Source organism: Leucoraja erinacea, chromosome 4, assembly GCF_028641065.1.
Source record: "Leucoraja erinacea ecotype New England chromosome 4, Leri_hhj_1, whole genome shotgun sequence".
NCBI lineage: Eukaryota > Metazoa > Chordata > Chondrichthyes > Rajiformes > Rajidae > Leucoraja > Leucoraja erinaceus.
Genome location: NC_073380.1, coordinates 54,686,345 through 54,709,025, shown reverse-complemented (window position 1 = coordinate 54,709,025; position 22,681 = coordinate 54,686,345). Strand labels below are relative to the sequence as shown.

At 48.2% G+C, this 22,681-nt stretch overlaps 1 protein-coding gene across 1 annotated transcript in view; it reads right to left on the bottom strand.

The window, feature by feature from the left end:
• Positions 1 to 9,450: 9,450 nt before the first annotated feature.
• Positions 9,451 to 22,681, bottom strand: part of LOC129696426 (desmoglein-2-like) — a 69,295-nt gene continuing 56,064 nt past the window's right edge. Inside the window, 5 exon segments of the mRNA XM_055634307.1 lie at positions 9,451 to 16,097; positions 18,741 to 19,047; positions 19,049 to 19,170; positions 19,728 to 19,870; positions 21,613 to 21,840. Coding sequence (XP_055490282.1) covers positions 15,186 to 16,097; positions 18,741 to 19,047; positions 19,049 to 19,170; positions 19,728 to 19,870; positions 21,613 to 21,840 — 1,712 coding nt within the window. The 3' untranslated portion in view covers positions 9,451 to 15,185.

Genomic DNA, 22,681 nt, shown 5'->3' with positions numbered 1-22,681 from the left:
ACTAGTTTCGGGAAAACGAGAGAGAAAATAAAAAAACTGTTGGTGATAATTTCAAATCATTTTTTGTTTCTGGTCTCTAAAAGCATGAAGATGTTGTCTCTCTATTCACACTGTGTCAGATTCTCACTTAGGTCACGTGAGTTGATTTTCAGTATCAGCATTTTATTTTAAAATTTAACCAGGGAAAAACAGAGATTGTGTAAGGGAGACGAGTGGCGTTGATAAAGCCTGATTAAGGTGGTCAGCGGCCCTCAGTTCGAGACTGTTATTGTCATCTCTATTGTTTGCTGTGCTATAATACAAAGCGATCGATAGATTAGAAAAGGTGGACTTCAAACTATTTATGGATGACAAGACTAAATGGGACCCGTTGGATCCCAGTCACACGGGGGGCCTGGTCCCCCAACGCAACCCATTCCACAACACAATATTCCACCACTCACCTGTTCCCCCAACGCAATATTCCACCACTCACCTATAGCCCCTAACTGTGCAGGCACTGCTCATTTCCCCTCATCAACGAGCACTCCCTCCCCCTCCTCTTCATGTGTGGGGAGGGAAGAGGGTGTATAATGTGCGGGGGGTGGGGGGGGGGGGGTTGGGAGCGGAGGAGGAGTGTGTGGGATGGGGAGGGGGGGGGGGGAGGGATGTGGGGAGGGGGTGGCGGAGGGGAGTGAGGTGTGGGGGAGGGGGGGGTGGGGGGTAGGAGGGGGGGGGGAGGGGGGTGTGGGGGAGGGGGGGTGTGGGGGAGGGGGGGGGTGGGGGGGGGGGGTGTGTGGTGGGGCGAGGTGTGTATGTGGGCGGGAAGGGTGTGGGAGGGGTGGAGGAGGGGTGGTGTGTGTGGGGGAGGGTGTTTGTGTGTGTGTGGTGAGGGGTTGTGGGGGCAGGGAGATGGCGGGGGGGGGGGGTGTTGTGGGGGTAGGTGCGGGCAGTGTTGTGGGGGAGGGGTTGTGGGGTTGTGGGGGGGGGGTGTGGTGAGGGGGGGTATATGGGCAGGGGGGCTTGTGGGGAGGAGGGGTGTATGGGTGGGGATGTTGCGGGGTAGAGGGGTGTGCGGGCGGGGATCGTTCTACTCCGCCAGGATCAGAGTCTCTGCTCTCCATTTGGTGACATCGGCGACATCTCTGACTGGGCTGAGCTGGGCTGGGCTGGGTCTTGGTCTCTGACTGGGCTGGGCTGGGTCGGGTCTCCGATGCTGGGCTGCTTGGGGCTGGGCTGCTTTGGGTCCCTCCCAAAATTATGTCCGGTTGGAACCCTCCGCTGGCCATCCTCAGATCCAGTTAAGATGCGATGGCGCAGGAAGGGGTGGACCGTCGCTGGGAGCGACAGGGGTAGAGACTAATCCGCGCGTCGCTGACTGACAGGTTAAGAGATCGATCTGCGCACATGCGGTTTTTAAGACTTTTAAACCTCGCTAACTTTTACGACATTCAACAGATCGGAACGAAACTTGGTTCACTCGCAGCACAGGAGAACGGTGAGCGAAGTGGTGCAAAATCGTAGAGCTATCACAAACCGTTTCTGCACAAATAGAAAGACCGTGCAAACCGGAAGATAACATGATCCGAATTTTAGTTACGTATATAGAATAGATATAAATATAGATATATAGGGATAGAATAGAATATAGAATAGAATATGGGATAGATAGACAGACAGACAGACAGACAGACAGACAGACAGACAGACAGACAGACAGACAGACAGACAGATAGATAGATAGATAGATAGATAGATAGATAGATAGATAGATAGATAGATAGATAGATGGAAAAAGCCTGTAAGCACGGCAGACGGGGGGGAGCATCCTCCAACCTCATCTACTGTGTCTGCTGGACTTCTATGTATCGACGAGACCAAGCGCAGACTTGGCGTCTGTTTCGCTGAACACCTTCGCTCAGCCCGTCTGGACCTACACGATCTCTTGGTTGCCAAACACTTTAACCCCCTCTACCATTCCCACACTGACCTTTCTGTCCTGGGCCTCCTCCACTGCCAGAGTGAGGCCACATGCAAATTGGAGGAACAGCACCTCATATTTCACGGGCAGCTTACAACCCAATGGTATGAACATAGATTTCTCCAACTTCAAGTAATCCTTGCATCCCCTCTCTATCCATCCCTCCCCCCAACTAGTTCCACTGCCCTCTGATTTTATATTACTGATTGTGTGCCTCGTTGTCACCTTCCCCATAGCTAACAATGGACCATTCTACATTTCCTTACTATAATCTTCTTTGATATGGTTTTTTTCACACCTTACCCTTCCATAACTCTAGACTACCTCTCCCATGACTCTCAGACTGAAGGATCTCAACCCGAAATGTCACCTCTTCCTTCTCTCCAGAGATGCTGCTTGTCCCGCTGAGTTACTCCAACATTTTGTGTCTATCTTCAGATTATTAATCCTGATTTCACCCAGTGTTCCATCACCAACCTGTCAGTATTTATTGCCCATCCATAACTAGTCATCAATGTTCAATGGTTCTTTTATGATCATGTGTGCCAAGGTACAGTGAAACTTATTTTGCATACAGATCATACAAGAGGCGCGGTGGCGCAGCAGTAGAGTTGCTGCCTTACATCGCCTTACAATCTGGGTTTGATCCTGACCACGCGTTCTGTCTGTACGGAGTTTGTACATTCTCTCTGTAACCGCGTCGGTTTCCATCGGGTACCTCTGTTTCCTCCCATACTCTAGACGTATTGTATGTTAATTAGCTTTGGTAAATAAATATGTAAATTGACCCTAGTGTGGAGGATAGTGCGCATGTATTAGAACGGAGACGAGGAAACACTTTTTCTCACAGAGAGTTGTGAGTCTGTGGAATTCTCTGCCTCAGAGGGCGGTGGAGGCCGGTTCTCTGGATACTTTCAAGAGAGAGTTAGATAGGGCTCTTAAAGATAGCGGAGTCAGGGGATATGGGGAGAAGGCAGGAACGGGGTGCTGATTAGAGATGATCAGCCATGATCATATTGAATGGCAGTGCTGGCTCAAAGGGCCGAATGGCTTACTCCTGCACCTAGGCATGCAGGTGCAGCAGGCAGTAAAGAAAGCGAATGGTATGTTAGCTTTCATTGCAAAAGGAATTGAGTATAGGAGCAGAGAGGTTCTACTGCAGTTGTACAGGGTCTTGGTGAGACCACACCTGGAGTATTGCGTACAGTTTTGGTCTCCAAATCTGAGGAAGGACATTATTGCCATAGAGGGAGTGCAGAGAAGGTTCACCAGACTGATTCCTGGGATGTCAGGACTGTCTTATGAAGAAAGACTGGATAGACTTGGTTTATACTCTCTAGAATTTAGGAGATTGAGAGGGGATCTTATAGAAACTTACAAAATTCTTAAGGGGTTGGACAGGCTAGATGCAGGAAGATTGTTCCAGATGTTGGGGAAGTCCAGGACAAGGGGTCACAGCTTAAGGATAAGGGGGAAATCCTTTAAAACGGAGATGAGAAGAACTTTTTTCACACAGAGAGTGGTGAATCTCTGGAACTCTCTGCCACAGAGGGTAGTTGAGGCCAGTTCATTGGCTATATTTAAGAGTGAGTTAGATGTGGCCCTTGTGGCTAAGGGGATCAGGGGGTATGGAGAGAAGGCAGGTACGGGATACTGAGTTGGATGATCAGCCATGATCATATTGAATGGCGGTGCAGGCTCGAAGGGCCGAATGGCCTACTCCTGCACCTATTGTCTATTGTCTATTGTATGGAGTGATCGCTGGTCATCACAGGTTACGGGGAGAAGGTAGAATGGAAGAATGGGGTTGAGAGGGAAAGATAGATGAGCCATGATTTAATGGCTAATGCTCCTGTCTCACTTGGGCTATTATTTAGGCGACTACAGACGGCTGGACTGTCGCCGGGATGTCGCCTGTGTGGTCGCGAGTAGCCTCCTCAGTCGCCCAAAGAATCATAGCGTTTTGCTGGTCGCCGCTGGATTTTGAAACCGACAGTTGGCTTGACGCCAATGAGCGTAGCTTGACTTCTCCTCACGTAGGCGCTGTCATAGGCTGTCGCCAGGATAACGTAGGTTGTCGCCAGTGCTGACTGGCGAATTCCATTGGCGACTACCTACGTCAACCGGCGACTGAATTGTCTTCAGTTGTCACCGACAGGGTCGTACCTTGTCGTACCTTGTCACGGATGGACGTAGGTTGTTGTAGGTGTGGTCATAGGTCGACGTCCTAATGGGTCGCTGGTTGACGATAGCTTGCCGAAGCTTGACGTCGACTAGGTGGTAGGTTGTTGTAGACATTGACGTAGGGGGGGTCCAGTCACCGGTTTTTCGGTGACCTGCTACGACAATGAGAGTCGCCGAAAAAATTGCCCAAGTGGGACAGGTCCATAAGCAGACTCGATGAGTCTAAAGGCTTAATTCGGCTCCTATGTCTTATGATTTTATGAAGAGTCATTGGAGACATGCTGAATTTTATATCGTTGTCCGCTGGTCCCATTTTCATCCATCAGTCACCTCTGAACTGGGGAGAGATGGTAGCAGGTCTCTCTCGATCCTGAGGGACTGCTCCGAAGCAGGTTACAGGGAGTCAGAGCAACAAAAAAAAACCCAAATTCAGTGTTTGAGACAAATTTCCAATCAGCCTTTTGGTGGCTGTCTCAATGCCACCACCTAGTGGCGATGAAAGGATCTGCAGTGAATTACCAAGGACAATTGAGACACGGAGCAACTGCAGATAGAATCATAGTCATTGAGTCATTCAGCGTGGAAACAGGCCCTTTGGCCCAACTTGCCCACGCCATCCAACATGTCCCATCTACAATAATCCCGCCTGCCTGCTTTTGGCCCATTTTCCTCTAAACCTACTCTATGTGCCTGTCTAAATGTTTCTTAAACAATGCAATAGCCCCTGCCTCAACTACCTCCTGTGACAGCTCGTTCCACACACCCACCATACTTTGTGTAAAAAGGTTGCCCCTCAGGTTCCCATTATATCTTTCCCCCCTCACCTTAACCCTAAATCCTCTGGTTCTCGAGTCAAGAGACTGTACGTTTACCTGATCCATTTTTCTCATGATTTTGTACATTGTAATGCTAGAATTTTGAACAAATCACTAAGTAACCATATAACATATAACCATATAACAATTACAGCACGGAAACAGGCCATCTCGGCCCTACAAGTCTGTGCCGAACAACTTTTTTCCCTTAGTCCCACCTGCCTGCACTCATACCATAACCCTCCATAACCCTCCCTTCTCATCCATATGCCTATCCAATTTATTTTTAAATGATACCAACGAACTTGCCTCCACCACTTCCACTGGAAGCTCATTCCACACCGCTACCACTCTCTGAGTAAAGAAGTTCCCCCTCATGTTACCCCTAAACTTCTGTCCCTTCATTCTGAAGTCATGTCCTCTTGTTTGAATCTTCCCTATTCTCAAAGGGAAAAGCTGATCCACATCAACTCTGTCTATCCCTCTCATCATTTTAAAGACCTCTATCAAGTCCCCCCTTAACCTTCTGCGCTCCAGAGAATAACGACTTAACTTATTCAACCTTTCTCTGTAACTTAGTTGTTGAAACCCAGGCAACATTCTAGTAAATCTCCTCTGTACTCTCTCTATTTTGTTGACATCCTTCCTATAATTGGGCGACCAAAATTGTACACCATACTCCAGATTTGGTCTCACCAATGCCTTGTACAATTTTAACATTACATCCCAGATTCTATATTCAATGCTCTGATTTATAAAGGCTAGCATACCAAAAGCTTTCTTTACCACCCTATCTATATGAGATTCCACCTTCAAGGAACTGCGCACGGTTATTCCCAGATCCCTCTGTTCAACTGTATTCTTCAATTCCCTACCATTTACCATGTATGTCCTATTTTAATTTATCCTGCCAAGGTGTAGCACCTCACATTTATCAGCATTAAACTCCATCTGCCATCTTTCAGCCCATTCTTCCAAATGGCCTAAATCACTCTGTAGACTTTGGAAATCCTCTTCATTATCCACAATACCCCCTATCTTGGTATCATCTGCATACTTAATAATCCAATTTACCACACCTTCATCCAGATCATTGATGTACATGACAAACAACAGTGGACCCAACACCGATCCCTGAGGCACCCCACTATGCTGCTGCACCCGCTGAGTTTATCCAGCTTTTTTGTATATCCACCATTACCCTCTGGCTTCTCCCATTCAGCCACTGTTGAATCCATCTTGCTACTCCTGCATTTATACCCAACATTTGAACCTTCTTAACCAACCTTCCATGAGGAACCTTGTCAAAGGCCTTACTAAAGTCCATATAGACAACATCCACTGCTTTACCTCGTCAATTTCCCTAGTAACCTCTTCAAATATTTCAAGAAGATTAGTCAAACATGACCTTCAGGCACAAATCCATGCTGACTGTTCCTAATCAGACCCTGTTTATCCAGATACTTATATATATTGTCTCTAAGTATCTTTTCCATTAATTTTCCCACCACTGAAGTCAAACTAACAGGCCTATAATTGCTAGGTTTACTCTTAGACCCGCTGAGTTACTGGGTCTCTGACCCGCTGAGGGTCAGGTAGCATCTGTGGAGAACGTGACAAGCGATGTTTTAGATCGAGATCCTTGGATACGAATGAGAGGGGTTTGATTGGCAGATTTTTAGTTTAGTTTAGTACAGAGATTTAGCATGGTAACAGGCCCTTCAGCCCACCGAGTCCATGCTGACCAGTGATCCCTATACACTAACACTATCCTACACACTAGGGACAATTTACAATTTTACCAAAGCCAATTAACCTACAAACCCGTCTGCCTTTGGAGAGTGGGAGGAATCCGGAGAAAACCCATGCGGACTAAAGACTCCGTACAGACAGCACCCGTAGTCAGGATCGAACCAGAGTCTCTGGCGCTGTAAGACAGCAACTCTACTGCTTCACCACTGTGCCACCCGCATGGGTGGAGTAAATGAGAAAGGCTGGAGTTCTTCTTCTTGCGTATGGCGTGCACAGCCTAAAGTTGTAGGACAACTTGAAGGCTGCAGTTGAAGGAGACAAAAGGCTGTCAGATAAGTAGAGAAAGGGGAACTGTAAAGCTGGAGGGAGGGATGTAGGTAGAGGGGGGGGGGAGGGGAAGAAAAGACGTGCGGGATAGTGGAAGAAATAGGTGCACACCAGGGTGGGTAATGCACAAGAAAAACAGCGGGTGAAAGGGGCAGAGAATTCAATGTTTCGGAGAATTCAATGTTTATACCGTTGGGTTGTAAGCTACCCAAACGGAATATGAGGTTCCTCCAGTTTGCGTGTGGACTCACTCTGGCAATGGAGGAGGCCCAGGACAGAAATGCCAGTATGGGAATGGGAAGGAGAGTTAGAATGGTTAACAACCGGGAGATCCAGTAGACCTTCAAGTCAAGTGAGTTTATTGTCATGTGTCCCTGATAGGACAATGAAATTATTGCTTTGCTTCAGCACACAGAACATAGTAGGCATTGACTACAGAACAGGTCAGTGTGTCCATATACCATTGTATAAATATATACACACATGAACAAATAAACTGTTGAAGTTCAAATAACAGATAATTGGTTATTGATAATCAGAGGTTTGTCCGATCCAGGTTCAATAGCCTGATGGCTGTGGGGAAGTAGCTATTCCTGAACCTGGTTGTTGCAGTCTTCAGGCTCCTGTACCTTCTACCTGAAGGTAGCGGGGAGATGAGTGTGTGGCAAGGATTGTATGGGTCTTTGATGATACTGCCAGACTTTTTGACTGTGATAAATCCCCTCGATGGAAGGAAGGTCAGAGCCGATGATGGACTGGGCAGTGTTTACTACTTTTTGTAGTCTTTTCCTCTCCAGGGCGCTCAAATTGCCGAACCAAGCCACGATGCAACCGGTCAGCATGCTCTCTACTGTGCACCTGTAGAAGTCAAAGAGAGTCCTTCTTGACTGACCAAACCGACTCTCCGTAATCTTCCCAGGAAGTAGAGGCGCTGATGAGCTTTCTTGATAATTGCATTAGTGTTCTCCTACCAGGAGAAATCTTCAGAGATTTGCACGCCCAGGAATTTGAAGCTCTTGACCCTTTCAACCATCAAACCGTTGATATAAACGGGGCTGTGGGTCCCCCTCCTACTCCTTCCCAAAGTCCACAATCAGTTCCTTGGTTTTGCTGGTGTTGAGGGCCAGGTTATTGCGCTGGCACCATCAGATTCAGATTCAGATTCAATTTTAATTGTCATTGTCAGTGTACAGTACAGAGACAACGAAATGCATTTAGCATCTCCCTTGAAGAGCGACATAGCAAACGATTTGAGTAAAAAAAAAAAAATAAGTGTTCGGGGGGGGGGGGGGGGGGGGGGGGGGGGGGGGGTGGTGGGGGTTTGGCAGTCACCGAGGGACGTTGTTTAGTAGAGTGACAGCCGCCGGAAAGAAGCTGTTCCTCGACCTGCTGGTTCGGCAACGGAAAGACCTGTGGCGCCTCCCGGATGGTAGGAGGGTAAACAGTCCATGGTTGGGGTGAGAGCAGTCCTTGGCGATGCTGAGCGCCCTCCGCAGACAGCGCTTGCTTTGGACAGACTCAATGGAGGGGAGCGTGGAACCGGTGATGCGTTGGGCAATTTTCACCACCCTCTGCAATGCCTTCCGGTCGGAGACAGAGCAGTTGCCATACCATACTGTGATGCAGTTGGTAAGGATGCTCTCGATGGTGCAGCGGTAGACGTTCACCAGGATCTGAGGAGACAGATGGACCTTCTTCAGTCTCCTCAGGAAGAAGAGACGCTGATGAGCCTTCTTGACCATATGGACAGTTGCTCGATCTCTCTTCTATACTTGGAAGACCAAGCACAAGTGTTCGGTGAAACGGTTGCCAAGTCTACTCTTGGTGTCGCCGATGTGCAGGAGGACACATCAGGAACATCGGATGCAGTAGATGAGAATGGAGGTGCACGTGAACCACTGTCTCACTGCTGGCGTCCCTGGATGGAGGTGAGGGAGGAGGTGTAGGGACAGGTGTCACATCTCATGCACTTGGTCCAGGGGCAAATCTGTTTCTCCTCAAGATCAAGAGGACATGGATTTAAGGTGAAAGGGTAAAGATTTGATACGAACCTGAGGGATAACTTTATCACTCAGAGGGTGGTGGGTATATGGAACGAGCTGCTAGAGGATGTAGTAGAGGTAGGTACTATATCAACATTTAAAAGACATTATGACAGATACACGGATAGGGAAGGTTTAGAGGAATATGGGCCAAATGCGGGCAGGTGGGATTAGTGTAGATGGGGCATCTTGGTCGGCATGGGCAAGTTGGGCCAATGGACCTGTTTCCGTGCTGTATGGCTGTAAGGTGTGGACCAAGTGGTTGGGATATGTGTGTTAAACAATTGGGTGCCCATTGTCCAATGTGGAGTTGGGTCAAATGGCTAGTTTCAAAGCTGTTTCTATGATTCTATTGACTCCAAACAACCAGTTTTATTTAACAAAATCTTTATTAAAAATGTCAAATACAGTTTTTCGTAAAAGGACCTGAACAACCAAAAATTTCTACATCAACCCTTATGGAGTACAAGCTTTTATCTACAGTTTTTAATTATTATTATTTTTTTTTTTAAATGACAAATTAATGTAATCCGTTCCCTCTATACAATTAAAAGAAATTAACACATTTCTATAAACAAAGAAAGTTCTAATGTTGCTCAGAAGTGCCATGATATAAAAATACGCTGTAATGGAAATTCACTGTTGATTTGTAGAAAAATAAGATGTAAATGCACCAAAAAGAGCCACGCAGTTTCAAAAAGTTGCAATAACATGAAAGTTTGAAACTTCTTCATTTTGAAATTATCATTTAAATGTTACAATGCTTGAAATAGCCCTAATCGTAAGCAAGCAAGCAATCTGTGGAAAGACCTATCAGATGATTTCTACAACTTATAGATTTTTTTATTTATTATATATTACCTGTGTGTATAGCCCGTTATGCTGTTACAAGTAAGAAATTATTCCATCATTGGGACATATGACATTTCAACGTTTAGAGCTTCGAGATACAGCATGGAAACAAGACCTTCGGCCCACTGAGTCCACGCCGACCATCCATCATCTGTTTAATCACCTGTGATACAGTACGGAAACAGTCCTTTCTGCCCACTGAGACTATCCTGAGCACTGATCCCCACACACTAACACTATCCTACAAACTAAGGACAATTCACATTACCCCCCCCGACGCCAATTAACCTACAAGCCTGTACGGTACATCTTTGGAATGTGGGAGAAAACCTGGGTCTCTGGCGCTGTAAGGCAGCAACTCTACCACTGCGCCACCATGCCGCCCATTAATTGATCGATCTGTAAACCTGGCTACATAGCAGTTAGTAAAAACAGAAAATGCTGGAAACACCTCACAGGTCAGGCAGCACCTGTGGAAAGTGGAACCATTCACTTTGTTTCACTCCCCGCAGATGCTGACTGACATGTCAAATGTTTCCAGCATTTCCTGGTTTTATATTGTGTGTTCCACTCCAAGATAGGTTAACAGACCCCAACTGTGCCCGATAGTACAGGTTTGCAGGTTTTGCTAAGTTATTTCAGATGCACCCACCTGGTTTAGTTACCACGTTGCCCTTTAGCAGAAATCCCCAATTAAAGTGCAGAAATCCACCATTGTCAGAGTGAGGCCCAATGCAAATTGGAGGAACAGCACCTCAAATTCTGCTTGGGCAGCTTACAACCCAAAGGTCAGTTTATTGTCACTTGTACCAATTAAGGTACAGTGAAACTCAAATTACCATACAACCAAACTAAAAAAAAGCAACAAAACACACAACTACATAAAAGTTAACATAATCATCCACCACAGTGGATTCCCCACATTCCTCACTTTGATGGAAGGCAATAAAGTCCAACCTTCGTCCACTTCATTCTCCCGCGTCGGGGCGGTCTCCTGCGGCTTGCTGCTCCTGAAGTCGGTCTCCAACCAGGGACCACGAGCTCCACGATGTTAAAGTCCGCAGGCTCCTGCGGTTGGAGCTCCCGCAGTCGGTCTCCAGCAGAGTCCGCCAACTCCACAATGTTAGGCCGCAGTGCAGGCGGAGATAAGATATGGAAAAAAATCGCATCTCCGTCTAGGTAAGGGATTTAAAAAAAGTTTCCCCCAACCCTCTCCCCCCACATAAAACAAGCTAAAGAACACTAAAGAAACTACATTTAACACATACTATAAAACAACAAAGAAGGAATGGACGAGACAGACTGTTGGCGAGGCAGCCATTGCTGGCACCATCCGGTGGAAGATATCTAGCAGTATGAATTTTGATTTCCCTAACTTCAAGTAACCGTTGCTTTCCCTTCCTCTATCTTCCTCTCCCACCTTAGTTCTCCGTGTAGCTTCACTGTCCTGATTAATTTTACTGTTTGTATGCCTCGTTGTCACCTTCCCCTCATCCAATAATGAACCATTCAACATTTCCTTGAACATCATCTGCTTTGATCTATTCTTTTCTCACCGTACCCTTCCATATCTCTAGCCTCCCTCTCCCCTGCCTCTCAGTCTGAAGAAGTGTCTCAACCTGAAACATCACCCATTCCTTCCCTCCAGAGATACGGCCTGTCCCGCTGAGTTATTCATGCATTTTTTTTATCTTCAGCGATATGAATTTTGATTTCTCTAATTGCATGTAAGCCCCGCATTCCCTCCTTCCTCCCTCCCCCACCCTAGTTGTCCTGCTAGTTCCACTGTTCACATCCCTGTTTCCCATTGTTATCACCTCTTCCCCAGCCAACAATGGGCCATTGTGGGCTCTACCCTTCCTTGTTCATCGATTCCAGCCCTGATTTGTTCTGGCCTTTTCCTACCTCTACTTCCCTCCCCCCTTCTTTCCGTCTGAAGAAGGGTCCTGTCCCGAAACACCACCCATCCTTTTTCTCCAAAGATGCTGCCTGACCTGCTGAGTTACTCCAGCACTTTGTGTCTTGCTCACAAGTCCAGCACCTGCAGTTGCATGTGTCTCCCACCCCTTTGTACTTTCCCAACAGCCTGCCACAAATACTGCAGTGTAGAGATACAGAGTAGAAACAGGCCCTTCAGCCCAAAATGTCAGTGCCGACCAGTGATCCCTGTACACTAACACTATCCTACACACGCCGAGGACAATTTACAATTTTACCAAAGCCAATTAGCTCACAAATTTGTACGTCTTTGGATGCGGGAGGAACCGGAGGAAATCCATTCAGATCATGGAGAGGGAGTAGAAACTCCATACAGACAGCACCCGCAGTCAGGATTGAACCTACTCTCCCGCTGAGCCACCGTGCCGTGATTAATTCAAGTATACGAATGTTCTCGAGATAGAAGTTAGTAGATAAAATAGCATATTTTTCTCCGGAGAAATAGTCGTAGTTTGTATTAAAGTATCACTCCTCACTAAAATTGTTCATCTTAAAGATTGAAAACACAAAAGGTCCACATATGCCATTGGTGGCCACTTGTTCCGTTGTCCTGGAGGTCAGGGGACTTCCAGAGTTGTCCATATACGTTGCATCTCCACCACTCATCCACACCAAGAGTTCCACAACTCTACTACTCGATGAGTGAGAACAACGCTTTATTCTTTGGAGCGCAGAAGGTTAAAGGGGGACTTGATAGAGGTTTTTAAAATGATGAGAGGGATAGACAGAGTTGACGTGGAAAAGCTTTTCCCACTGAGAGTAGGGAAGATTCAAACAAGGGGACATGACTTGAGAATTAAGGGACTGAAGTTTAGGGGTAACATGAGGGGGAACTTCTTTACTCAGAGAGTGGTGTGGAGTGGTCTGCCTCCACCACCTTCGCTTCCAGTGAAGGTGGTGAAGGCAGGTTCGTTTTTATCATTTAAAAATAAATTGGATAGTTACATGGACGGGAAGGGAATGATGGGTTATGGTCTGAGCGCAGGTATATGGGACTAGGGGAGATTATGTGTTCGGCATGGACTAGAAGGGTCGAGATGGCCTGTTTCCGTGCTGTAATTGTTATATGGTTATATGGTTATAACACAGAACAGTGCAACCCAGGAACAGGCCCATGTCAGTGTCCATGTCCCGACAGTGTCCATGTCAAACTAGAGGCCAAGCTAAGCAAATCTACTCTGCCTGCACTTGATCCACATCCCTCCATATCCATGTGTCTATCTAAAAGCCTCTTAGATGTCACTGTCGTATCTGCCTCCACCGCCACCCCTGGCAGCATATTCCAGGCACCAATTGCCCTCTGTGTGCAAAATAATTTGCCACACACATCTCCTTTAAACTTTATTCCTCTCACCTTAAAGCTATTTCTTCTAGTCTTTTCATCTGGGAAAAATGGTTCTGTCTGTCTATCTTATCCATCCCTCTCATAATTTTATATACTTCTATATGGTCTCCCCAAAGCCTCTGACGTTCCTGGGAAAATAAAATGTGTCCAACCTCTCCTTCCAGCTTATGCCATCTATTCTAGGCACCATTCTGCTCCACAATACTCCAAATACTTTCTCAAGTTGGCGGCACTGTGGCGCAGTGGTAGAGTTGCTGCCTTACAGCGCCAGAGACCCGGGTTCAATCCTGACTATGGGCGCTGTCTGTACAGAGTTTGTACCTTCTCCCCGTGACTGCACGGTTTTTCTCCGGGTGCTCCGGCTTCCTCCCAAACTCCAAAGACGTACAGGTTTGCTGGGTTAATTAGCGTCGGTAAAATTGTAAATCGTCCCTAGTGCGTGTAGGATAGTGCTAGTTGGCGCGGACTCTGTGGGCCAAAGATTCCACGCTGTATCTCTAAAGTCTAAAGACGAGGGAGGTAGTTCTTCAGCCCATCAAGTCAATATTGGCTCTCAGAGCAACTCCCATCAGTGCCAGCCCCTCCTGCCTTTAACTACATCTTTACAGTCACTGATTAATTTGCCAGGACACTGGAATTGGTTGATTAATGGCAGTGATGTCTTGTTAACATCAGGAGCAGCCAGAGGAAACACAGTCAGTGAGACAATGTGACTCCACACATACACCACGAGCCAGCATCAAACCTACAACCCTATAGAGCAGGCCAAAATCCTTCCCTAATTCTGCGCTTGATTAACTTAAATCTAGGATGGTGAAGAAGGCTTTCGCTACCTCCAGTTCCCTCCCCTTCACTTTTAGTCTGAAGAGGAGCCCCGGCCCAAAACATCACCCATCCTTTTCCTCCAGAGATGCTTCCTGGCTCACTTAGTTACTCCAGTATACTAAGATTGAGTATAGGAGTTGGGTCATTATGTTACAGATGTACAAGACATTGGTGAGGCTGCATTTGGAGTATTGTGTTTAGTTTTGGTTTCGGTTTCCTACTATAGGAAGGGTTTTTTTTAAGCTGGAAAGAGTGTAGGGAAGATTCAAAAGGATGTTGCCAGGACTTGAGGTGCTGAGCTATAGGGAGAGGTTGGGCAAGCTAGGACTTTATTCTACTGTGTTCCCGAGGATGAGGGGTGATCTTATAGAGGTGTATAAAATCACGAGGGGAATAGATAGGTTGAATGCAGATTCTTTTACTCAGGGTAGGAGGAACCATAAACAAGGTGAGAGGAGCAAGATTTAACGTGAAACCGAGGAGCCACTTTTTCCTTACAGAGGGTGTTGATATATGGAACGAGTTGCCTGAGGAGGTAGTTGAGGCAGGTACTATAATACACTTGATTAGTAAGGGTGCCAGTGATTATGGGGCAAAGGCAGGAGAATGGGGTTGAGAGGGAAAGATAGATCAGCCACGATTGAACGATGGAATAGACTTGATGGGCCGAATGGCCTAATTCTGCTCCTAGAAATTATGAACATTTGACAGGTACATGGCTGGGGAAGATTTAGAGGGATATTGACCAAATGCAGGCAGGTGGGATTAGTGTAGATGGGGCATCTTGGTTGGCATGGATCAGTTGGGCCAAAGGGCCTGGTTCCACACTGTACTCCATTACTCTAAGAACTAAGGGGAAAAAAATTTGTTCGGTACGGACTTGTAGGGCCGAGATGGCCTGTTTCCATGCTGTTATTATTATATGTTATCCATGGTGACGGGGGAGAAGAATCAGTTGTGTTCTGGAATCACAATGTGATGAATGATTTGATCTTTATCTGTTTATAGCCTGTGGATGTTGCTGGCAAAATTACTTCCTCTGATGATATTCCAATCCAAACTGATGAGCAGATTGAGGGGAAGTGTTACTCCTGGACTAACTGCACCAACTTGGTTGTCTTTTTCACTGATTTATACATCCCGCTGTTCGATTTACCAGTGGTCACGTTTTTCTCGATGGCCTGTTTATTGACGAGGCTGGGATCCAGCTCCTCTCTCCAGCCTGACCTAGTGATGGATGTGCTCTCCTGGGATCCCAGAACCGGCTCGACCAACATGTCCAGCATCCCACCCGACCCCACTGTAGCTGAACTTGTCACCACCCTGGTGTTGTGCGAGACCAAATGACCAGCCAACGGGACAGCGGCCATTCCCTGGGCGCCTCCAGAGCCAATGCTAATGGACCTCGGCACCACCACGTTCTTCTGCAGGATGGGGACAGTCGAGGAGTGAACGCCCCCTTGAAACTGCCCCGCGCTGTAGTCAACAGCCCGTTGCTGAGCCACAGTGGGGTCAGAACTGGCGGACACCCTCTGGAATCCCTCGTGCTGAGATGCAACGTGGCTCAAGTCGTGGACAACCAGGAGGTCTTCCTTGCTGGGCTCAATCGTGGTGGTCACAACGTAGTGTTTCTTCATGGGCAATGGGTTGGCGGCAGGCTGGACCCGTTCCCTCGTTACGCTAGACCACGCCACCTCCTCCCCTACAGCCACCTCTCCCACAGCCGCCTCCTGTTGGGGCAGGGGTCGCAGGGAGGTCTCCAGTTGCCAGTGGCCAGAGGTGACCACCTCCTCAGACAATCGGCCGCTGCAGATTCCAGCCAGAGCCTTGAACTTCAGGTCCAAGTTGTCCAGGAAGGAATCATCGAAAGGAGCTTCCTCCACAAGGCTGCAGCATTCCAGTGAACCATCGTTGCTGTCGGAGCCTTCATTGTGAAAAACCCGCAGAGAATCGCAGGAGGCCTGACAGGCCCATTCTTGCTCAACAGCGAGTAGCTTCTAAAATAAAACACAGGTGGAATACAAAGACATTACCAAATCTTGCACACAGCAGTTTAGTTTAGCTTAGTGGACATACATGGCATGGCTGGCTGGTCTGCAGAGGACATTGAAGTAGGTGATATTGTAGAATCTGAAGATGATTGTCACAAATTGCAGCAGGATCTTGATCGGTTGTGCAGGTGGGCTGAGGAATAGTTGATGGAATTTAATACAGAGAAATGTGAGGTGTTGCATTTTAGAAAGTCTAAACATGGGCAGGACCTACACAGTGAATGGTAGGAGAGTGTTGTAGAGCAGAGGGATCCAGGCGCGCAGGTACATAGTTCCTTGAAAGTGGCATCACGGGTCGATTGGGTGGTCAAATGGTGCATTGGCCTTCATCAGTCAGTGTTGAGTACGGAAGTTGGGAGGTCATGTTGCAGTTGTATAAGGTGAGGCCATATTTAGGGAATTGTGTTCAGCTCTGGTCGCCATGTTATAGAAAAGATGTTATCAAGCTGGAAAGGGTGCAGGGAAGATTTACGAGCATGTTGACAGGACTCAAGCACCTGAGGTATAGGTTGAGCAGGTTTGGACTCTATTTCTTGGAGTGCAGGAGGATAAGGGGGTGATCTAATAGAAGTGTGCAAAAACATGCGAGGAATAGATCGATAAACGCACAGAGTCCCTTGCCAAGTAGGGAAATCAACAACTAGGTTGAAGGTGAGGGGGGAAAGCTTTAATAGGAACCTGAAGGGTTACTTTTTTTTAACACAAAGGATGGTGGGTGTATGTAACGAGCTACCAGAGGAGGTATTTAAGAAGGAACTGCAGATACAGGAAAAAGGAGGAGGAGCCCGAAGGCTGGGGGATGGGAGGAGACAGCAGGAGGGCTGAGGAAGGCGAGGAGACAGCAAGGACTAACAAAATTGGGAGAATTTAATGTTCATGCCCCCAGGATGCAGACTCCCCAAGCGGAATATGAGGTGCTGTTCCTCCAATTTCCTCCATGGCCAGAGCGAGCAACCGCAAAGACCGCTCCCTCCATAACTCCCTTGTCAATTCTTCCCTTCCCTCCTGTACCACCCCCTCCCCGGGCACCTTCCCTTGCAACTGCAAGAGACGCAGCACTTGTTCCTTTACCTCCCCCCTCGACTCCATTCAAGGACCCAAGCAGTTGTTCAAGGTGCGACAGTGGTTTACCTGCATCTCCTCCAACCTCATCTATTGCATCCGCTGCTCTAGATGTCAGCAGATCTATATTGGTGAGACCAAGCGGAGGTTGGGCGAGCGATTCGCCGAACACCTCTGCTCGGTCCGCAATAATGAAGCTGACCTCCCGGTGGCTCAGCACTTCAACTCCCCCTCCCACTCCGTCTCCGACCTCTCTGTCCTGGGTCTCCTCCATGGCCAGAGCGAGCACCACCGGAAATTGGAGGAACAGCACCTCATATTCCGCTTGGGGAGTCTGCATCCTGGGGGCATGAACATTGAATTCTCCCAATTTTGTTAGTCCTTGCTGTCTCCTCGCCTTCCTCAGCCCTCCTGCTGTCTCCTCCCATCCCCCAGCCTTCGGGCTCCTCCTCCTTTTTCCTTTCTTCTCCCCGCCCCCCCACCCCCCGATCAGTCTGAAGAAGGGTTTTGGCCCGAAACGTTGCCTATTTCCTTCGCTCCATAGATGCTGCTGTATCTGCTGAGTTTCTTCAGCTTTTCTGTGTACCAGAGGAGGTAGTTGAGGCAGGTACAATCACAACATTTAAGAAACATTTAAACAGGTATATGGATAGGATATGGTCAAAATGCAGACAGGTGAGACTAGTTTAGATGGGACAGGTTGGTCGTTGTGGGCTAGTTGGGCTGACGGGCCTGTTTTCACGCTGTATGACGCCTTGACTATATTGGAGATACAGCATGGAAACAATCCCTTCTGCCCACTGAGACCGTGCCGACCAATGATCACCCCGTACACTAATTCGATCCTACACACTAGGGACAATTTGCAATTTACTGAAGCCAATAAACCTACAAACCTGCATGTCTTTAGACAGTTACAGGCAACAGGAGCACCTGGAGAAAACCCACGCACTCACAGGAAGAACCTACAAATTTTGTACAAACGGCACCCATGGTCAGGATCGAACAAGGATCCCTGGTGCTGGGGGGCAGCAGTTCTACTGCTGTGCCGCACCATCTGTCAAAATCATCTAGTTCATGTTCATTAGATCTAGGAGCAGAATTAGGCCATTCAGCCCATCTGCTCCACCACTCAATCATGGATGATCTATCTTTCCCTCTCAACCCCATTCTCCTGCCTTCTCCCTGTAACCCTTGACACCTTTACTAATTAAGAATCTGTCAATCTCCGTCTTAAAATACCCCTTGATAGCCTCCACAGCGTCTGTGGCAATGAATTCCACAGATTCACCACCCTCTGACTGACTAAAGAAATTCCTCCTCATCTCCTTTGTAAAGGTAAGTCCTTTTATTCTAAGGCTGTGCCCTCTGGTCCTAGACTCTCTCACTAGAGGAAACATTCTCTCCACATCCATTCTATCCAGGCCGTACACTATTCAGTAAGTTTTCAATGAGGTCCCCCCTCATCCTTCTAATCTCACTGGGGGAGTCTTCTCCCATGGACCGGGGAAGATTTGTGTCACGTACCTGATTGATGCATTGGTTCACGTAAGCCTCGAGTGCACCGCCTGTCATGCTTAAGGCTGCTGTCTCCCTGCCATGGATATCGGTTTGGTGTTTACCGCGATACCGCGATCTCCCCTGGCCGCGGATGGCCATGGAATGGCTCAGGCCCAATCTCGCCTCTTGTTCCATGGGCCACCTGGTCAAGTCATAGACGCCGATCCTTTCATGGATGCTCTCTGTGATACGAGTGCCGCTGGCTCCAACAGCTCCTCCGCTGGCTCCAACAGCCCCTCCGCTGGCTCCAACAGCCCCTCCGCTGGCTCCAACGGCTGGCTCCAACAGCTCCTCCGCTGGCTCCAACGGCTCCTCCCGCCTGAGATCCCGTAGCGCTCCACTCCCCATGTGCGCCAGCCACCTCGTGTTCACCCGAACGAGCTATCAGCGGTATCATCTGTATCGGGGAGAACGGTTCCGGTCACTGTTCCCTCTCTGGTTTACTTTAGTTTAGTCTAGAGATACAGGGCCAAAACAGTCCCTTCAGCCCACTGATTCCGCGCCAACCACCAATCACCTCGTCCACTAGGGCACCAGCAAATGGGGGATTAGAGGAAGATACCAGTAGATGGGGGATTCCACCGCTGCGCCACTGTGCAGATTGGACAGAATGCAAAGCAAAAGCTTTTCAGTGCACTTTTGTACACGTGACCAAAGCATAAACAGACTGACGTTCCCTCTTCCGCGCCCCCTTCCCGGAGTCAAGGTGCGGCGCTCCCTCCTCACAACCCCTCCCGGAGTAGGGACACGGCGCTCCCTCACGACCCTTCCCGATTGAACTCGCGGCGTGGAGTTCCCTCACGGCCCCTCCCGGTGTCATTATTGTGGCGTTCCCTCACTGCCCCTCACGGCGTAAATGCGAGACCGTCCCTCACTACCCTTCCTGAGCGACCCCTCGCTCCATAACCTGCCCTCCCGCTGTCGTGGTGTGGAACGGAATGGTTGGTGACAAACCGTATCTACTTGTCCTCCTCCTTCGAAGTCACTTTGCCCCAGGGTACCGAAGCCGCCGTCTTTCTCAGCGAGCATAAGATCTTTCGTCCCGCCCAGTCCGCCACCACCACACTGGCAAAACAGCAGCAGCAGCAGAGGGAGCACTGAGGAGAGCAATACCAACAGCTGAGCAAAGGTTAACATTTCTAAACACTTCTAAACACAACAAGAAGCTTGGGCAGCTCACAACCCAATGGTATGAATATTGAAGGTACACAAAAAAGCTGGAGAAACTCAGCGGGTGCAGCAGCATCTATGGAGCGAAGGAAATAGGCAACGTTTCGGGCCGAAACCCTTCTTCAGACTGATCGGGGACGGGGGTGGGCGGGGACAAGAAAGGAAAAAAGGAGGAGGAGCCCAAAGGCTGGGGGATGGGAGGAGACAGCAGGGGGACTGAGGAAGGGGAGGAGACAGTAAGGACTAACAAAATTGGGAGAATTCGATGTTCATGCCCCCAGGATGCAGACTCCCCAAACGGAATATGAGGTGCTGTTCCTCCAATTTCCAGTGCTGCTCGCTGTGGCCATGGAGGAGACCCAGGACAGAGAGGTCGGAGACGGAGTGAGAGGGGGAGTTGAAGTGCTGAGCCACCGGGAGGTCAGCTTGGTTATTGCGGACCGAGCGGAGGTGTTCGGCGAAACGATCGCCCAACCTCCGCTTGATATCTCTAACTTCAAGTAACCCTTGCTTTCCCTCTCTCTCTCCCTCACCCTAGTTCTCCGACTAATTTTACTGTCCTCCTGATTAGTTTTACTGTTTCTATGCCTCGTTGTCTCCTTCCCCTCAGCCAACAATGAACCATTCTACATTTCATTGAACATCGTCTGCTTTGATCTGTCATTGTCACACCTTACCCTTCCATAATTCTAATTTCCCTCTCCACTGACTCTCAGTCTGAAGAAGGGCCTTGACCGAAAACTCATTCCTTCTCTCCAGAGATGCTGCCTGTCCCACTGAGTTACGCCAGCATTTTGTGTCTAACTTCAATAAAAAGATTAGAGTGCAAATCAAAAGTTCTTCTCTGTATCTTTGTACACGTGACAATAATAAATCCAAATCTACACCTAAAAACACAGAGCAATGGAAGCCTATAACGTTAGTCAGTGAGGATGTTGCCAGGACTCGAGGGCATGAGCTATAGGGGGAGGTTGGGCAGGCTGGGACTTTATTCCTTGGAGCACAGAAGGATGAGGGGTAATCTTACCGAAGTTTACAAGATCATGAGGGAAACAGATAGGCTAAATGTACAATCTTTTACCCAGAGTAGGGGAATTAAGAATCAGAGGACATAGGTTTAAGGTGAGATGGGAAAGATTTAATAGGATTCTATGCCAAAGTTCGGAGATGAAGGTCATAAGTGTTATGAGCAGAATTAGACCATTCAGCCCATCAGGTCTCCTCCGCCATTCAATCATGGCTGATCTATCTTTCAACTCCATTCTCCTGCCTTCTCCTCAACTCCTGACACACGTACTAATCAAGAATCTGTCAAACTCTGCCTTAAAAATATCCAATTACTTGGTCTCCACAGCCTTCAGTGGCAAAGAATTCCACAGATTTACCCCCCTCTGACTAAAGAGATTCCTCCTCATCTACTTCCTAAAGGAACATCCTTTTATTCTGAGGCTGTGGCCCCTGGTCCTAGACTCTCCCGCTAGTGGAAACATCCTCTCCACATCCACTCTATCCAGGCCTTTTACTATTCGGTAAGTTTCAATGAGGGCTCCCACTCATCCTTCTAAACTCCAGCGAGTAGATGAAAGGTGTGAGTCCGGTGAGGCACAGTGGAGAGTGGGTAGAATGAACATTAACAATTAAACAAGGGAGACCATTGTTCGAAGCTTACGTAGCAACAGCAACAGAGCAAAGATTATCAGGGAGATGGCAGAACTCCCCAGTACGGTCTTCGACTGGATTAATCTTTCCGTCGAGCAATGGGTGACACCAAGGCATTCCGAGACCTTGACATCCAGGTTGACGAGGTGGCCATTCCCATCGTTGTCCTCCACCCACACTAGCACGGTGAACAGTCCAGGGTATAAATCTTGTTGTGGGACCAGTTTCATGCTGGTTGCTTGAAAACAAAGAATTAAAAATAACAATGTGAGTATTGGTGGCTTGTGTCAGCATAAACCAAGAGTCTGAAGAACGGTCTTGATCTGAAATGTCACCTATCCGTGTTCTCCAAAGATGCTGCCTGACCCGCAGATTTACTCCAGCATTTGTGTCTGTTCTTGCAAACCAACATCTGCAGTTCCTTGTTTCAGCACAAAACAGGTTTAGTTTAGTTTAGAGATACAGCGAGTAAACAGGCCCTTCGGCCTACCGAGTCGGCACCGACCAGCGATCCCCGCACATTAACACTATCCTACACACACTAGGGACAATTTACATTTATACCAATCCAATTAACCTACAACCCTGTACGTTTTGGAGGGTGGGGGGAAACCAGAGCATCCGGACAAAACGCATACAGGTCACAGGGAGAAAGTACAAACTCCGTACAGACAGCACCCATTGTTGGGATCGAACCCGGGTCTCTGGCGCTGTAAGGCGGTAACTCTACTGTTGCACCACCGTGCTGCCCGGTCACTGTCATTCACCCTGTCCACACCATTGGCATGGTGGTGCAGCGGAAGAGGTGCTGCCTTACAGCGCCAAGGACCAGGGTTCAATCCTGACCACAGGTGCTGTCTGTACGGAGTTTGAACGTTCTCCCTGTGACTGCGTGGATTTTCTTCAGGTGCTCCGGTTTCCCCCCCACATTCTAAAGATGTACAGGTTTGAAGGTTCATTGGCTTTGGTAACAGTTGTAAATTGTCCCTAGTGTGTGGGGTAGTGCGGGGATCAAAGGGCCGAAGGGCCTGTTCTTGCGCTGTATCTCTAAACTAAAACTCCCTGCAACCGCCACTTTC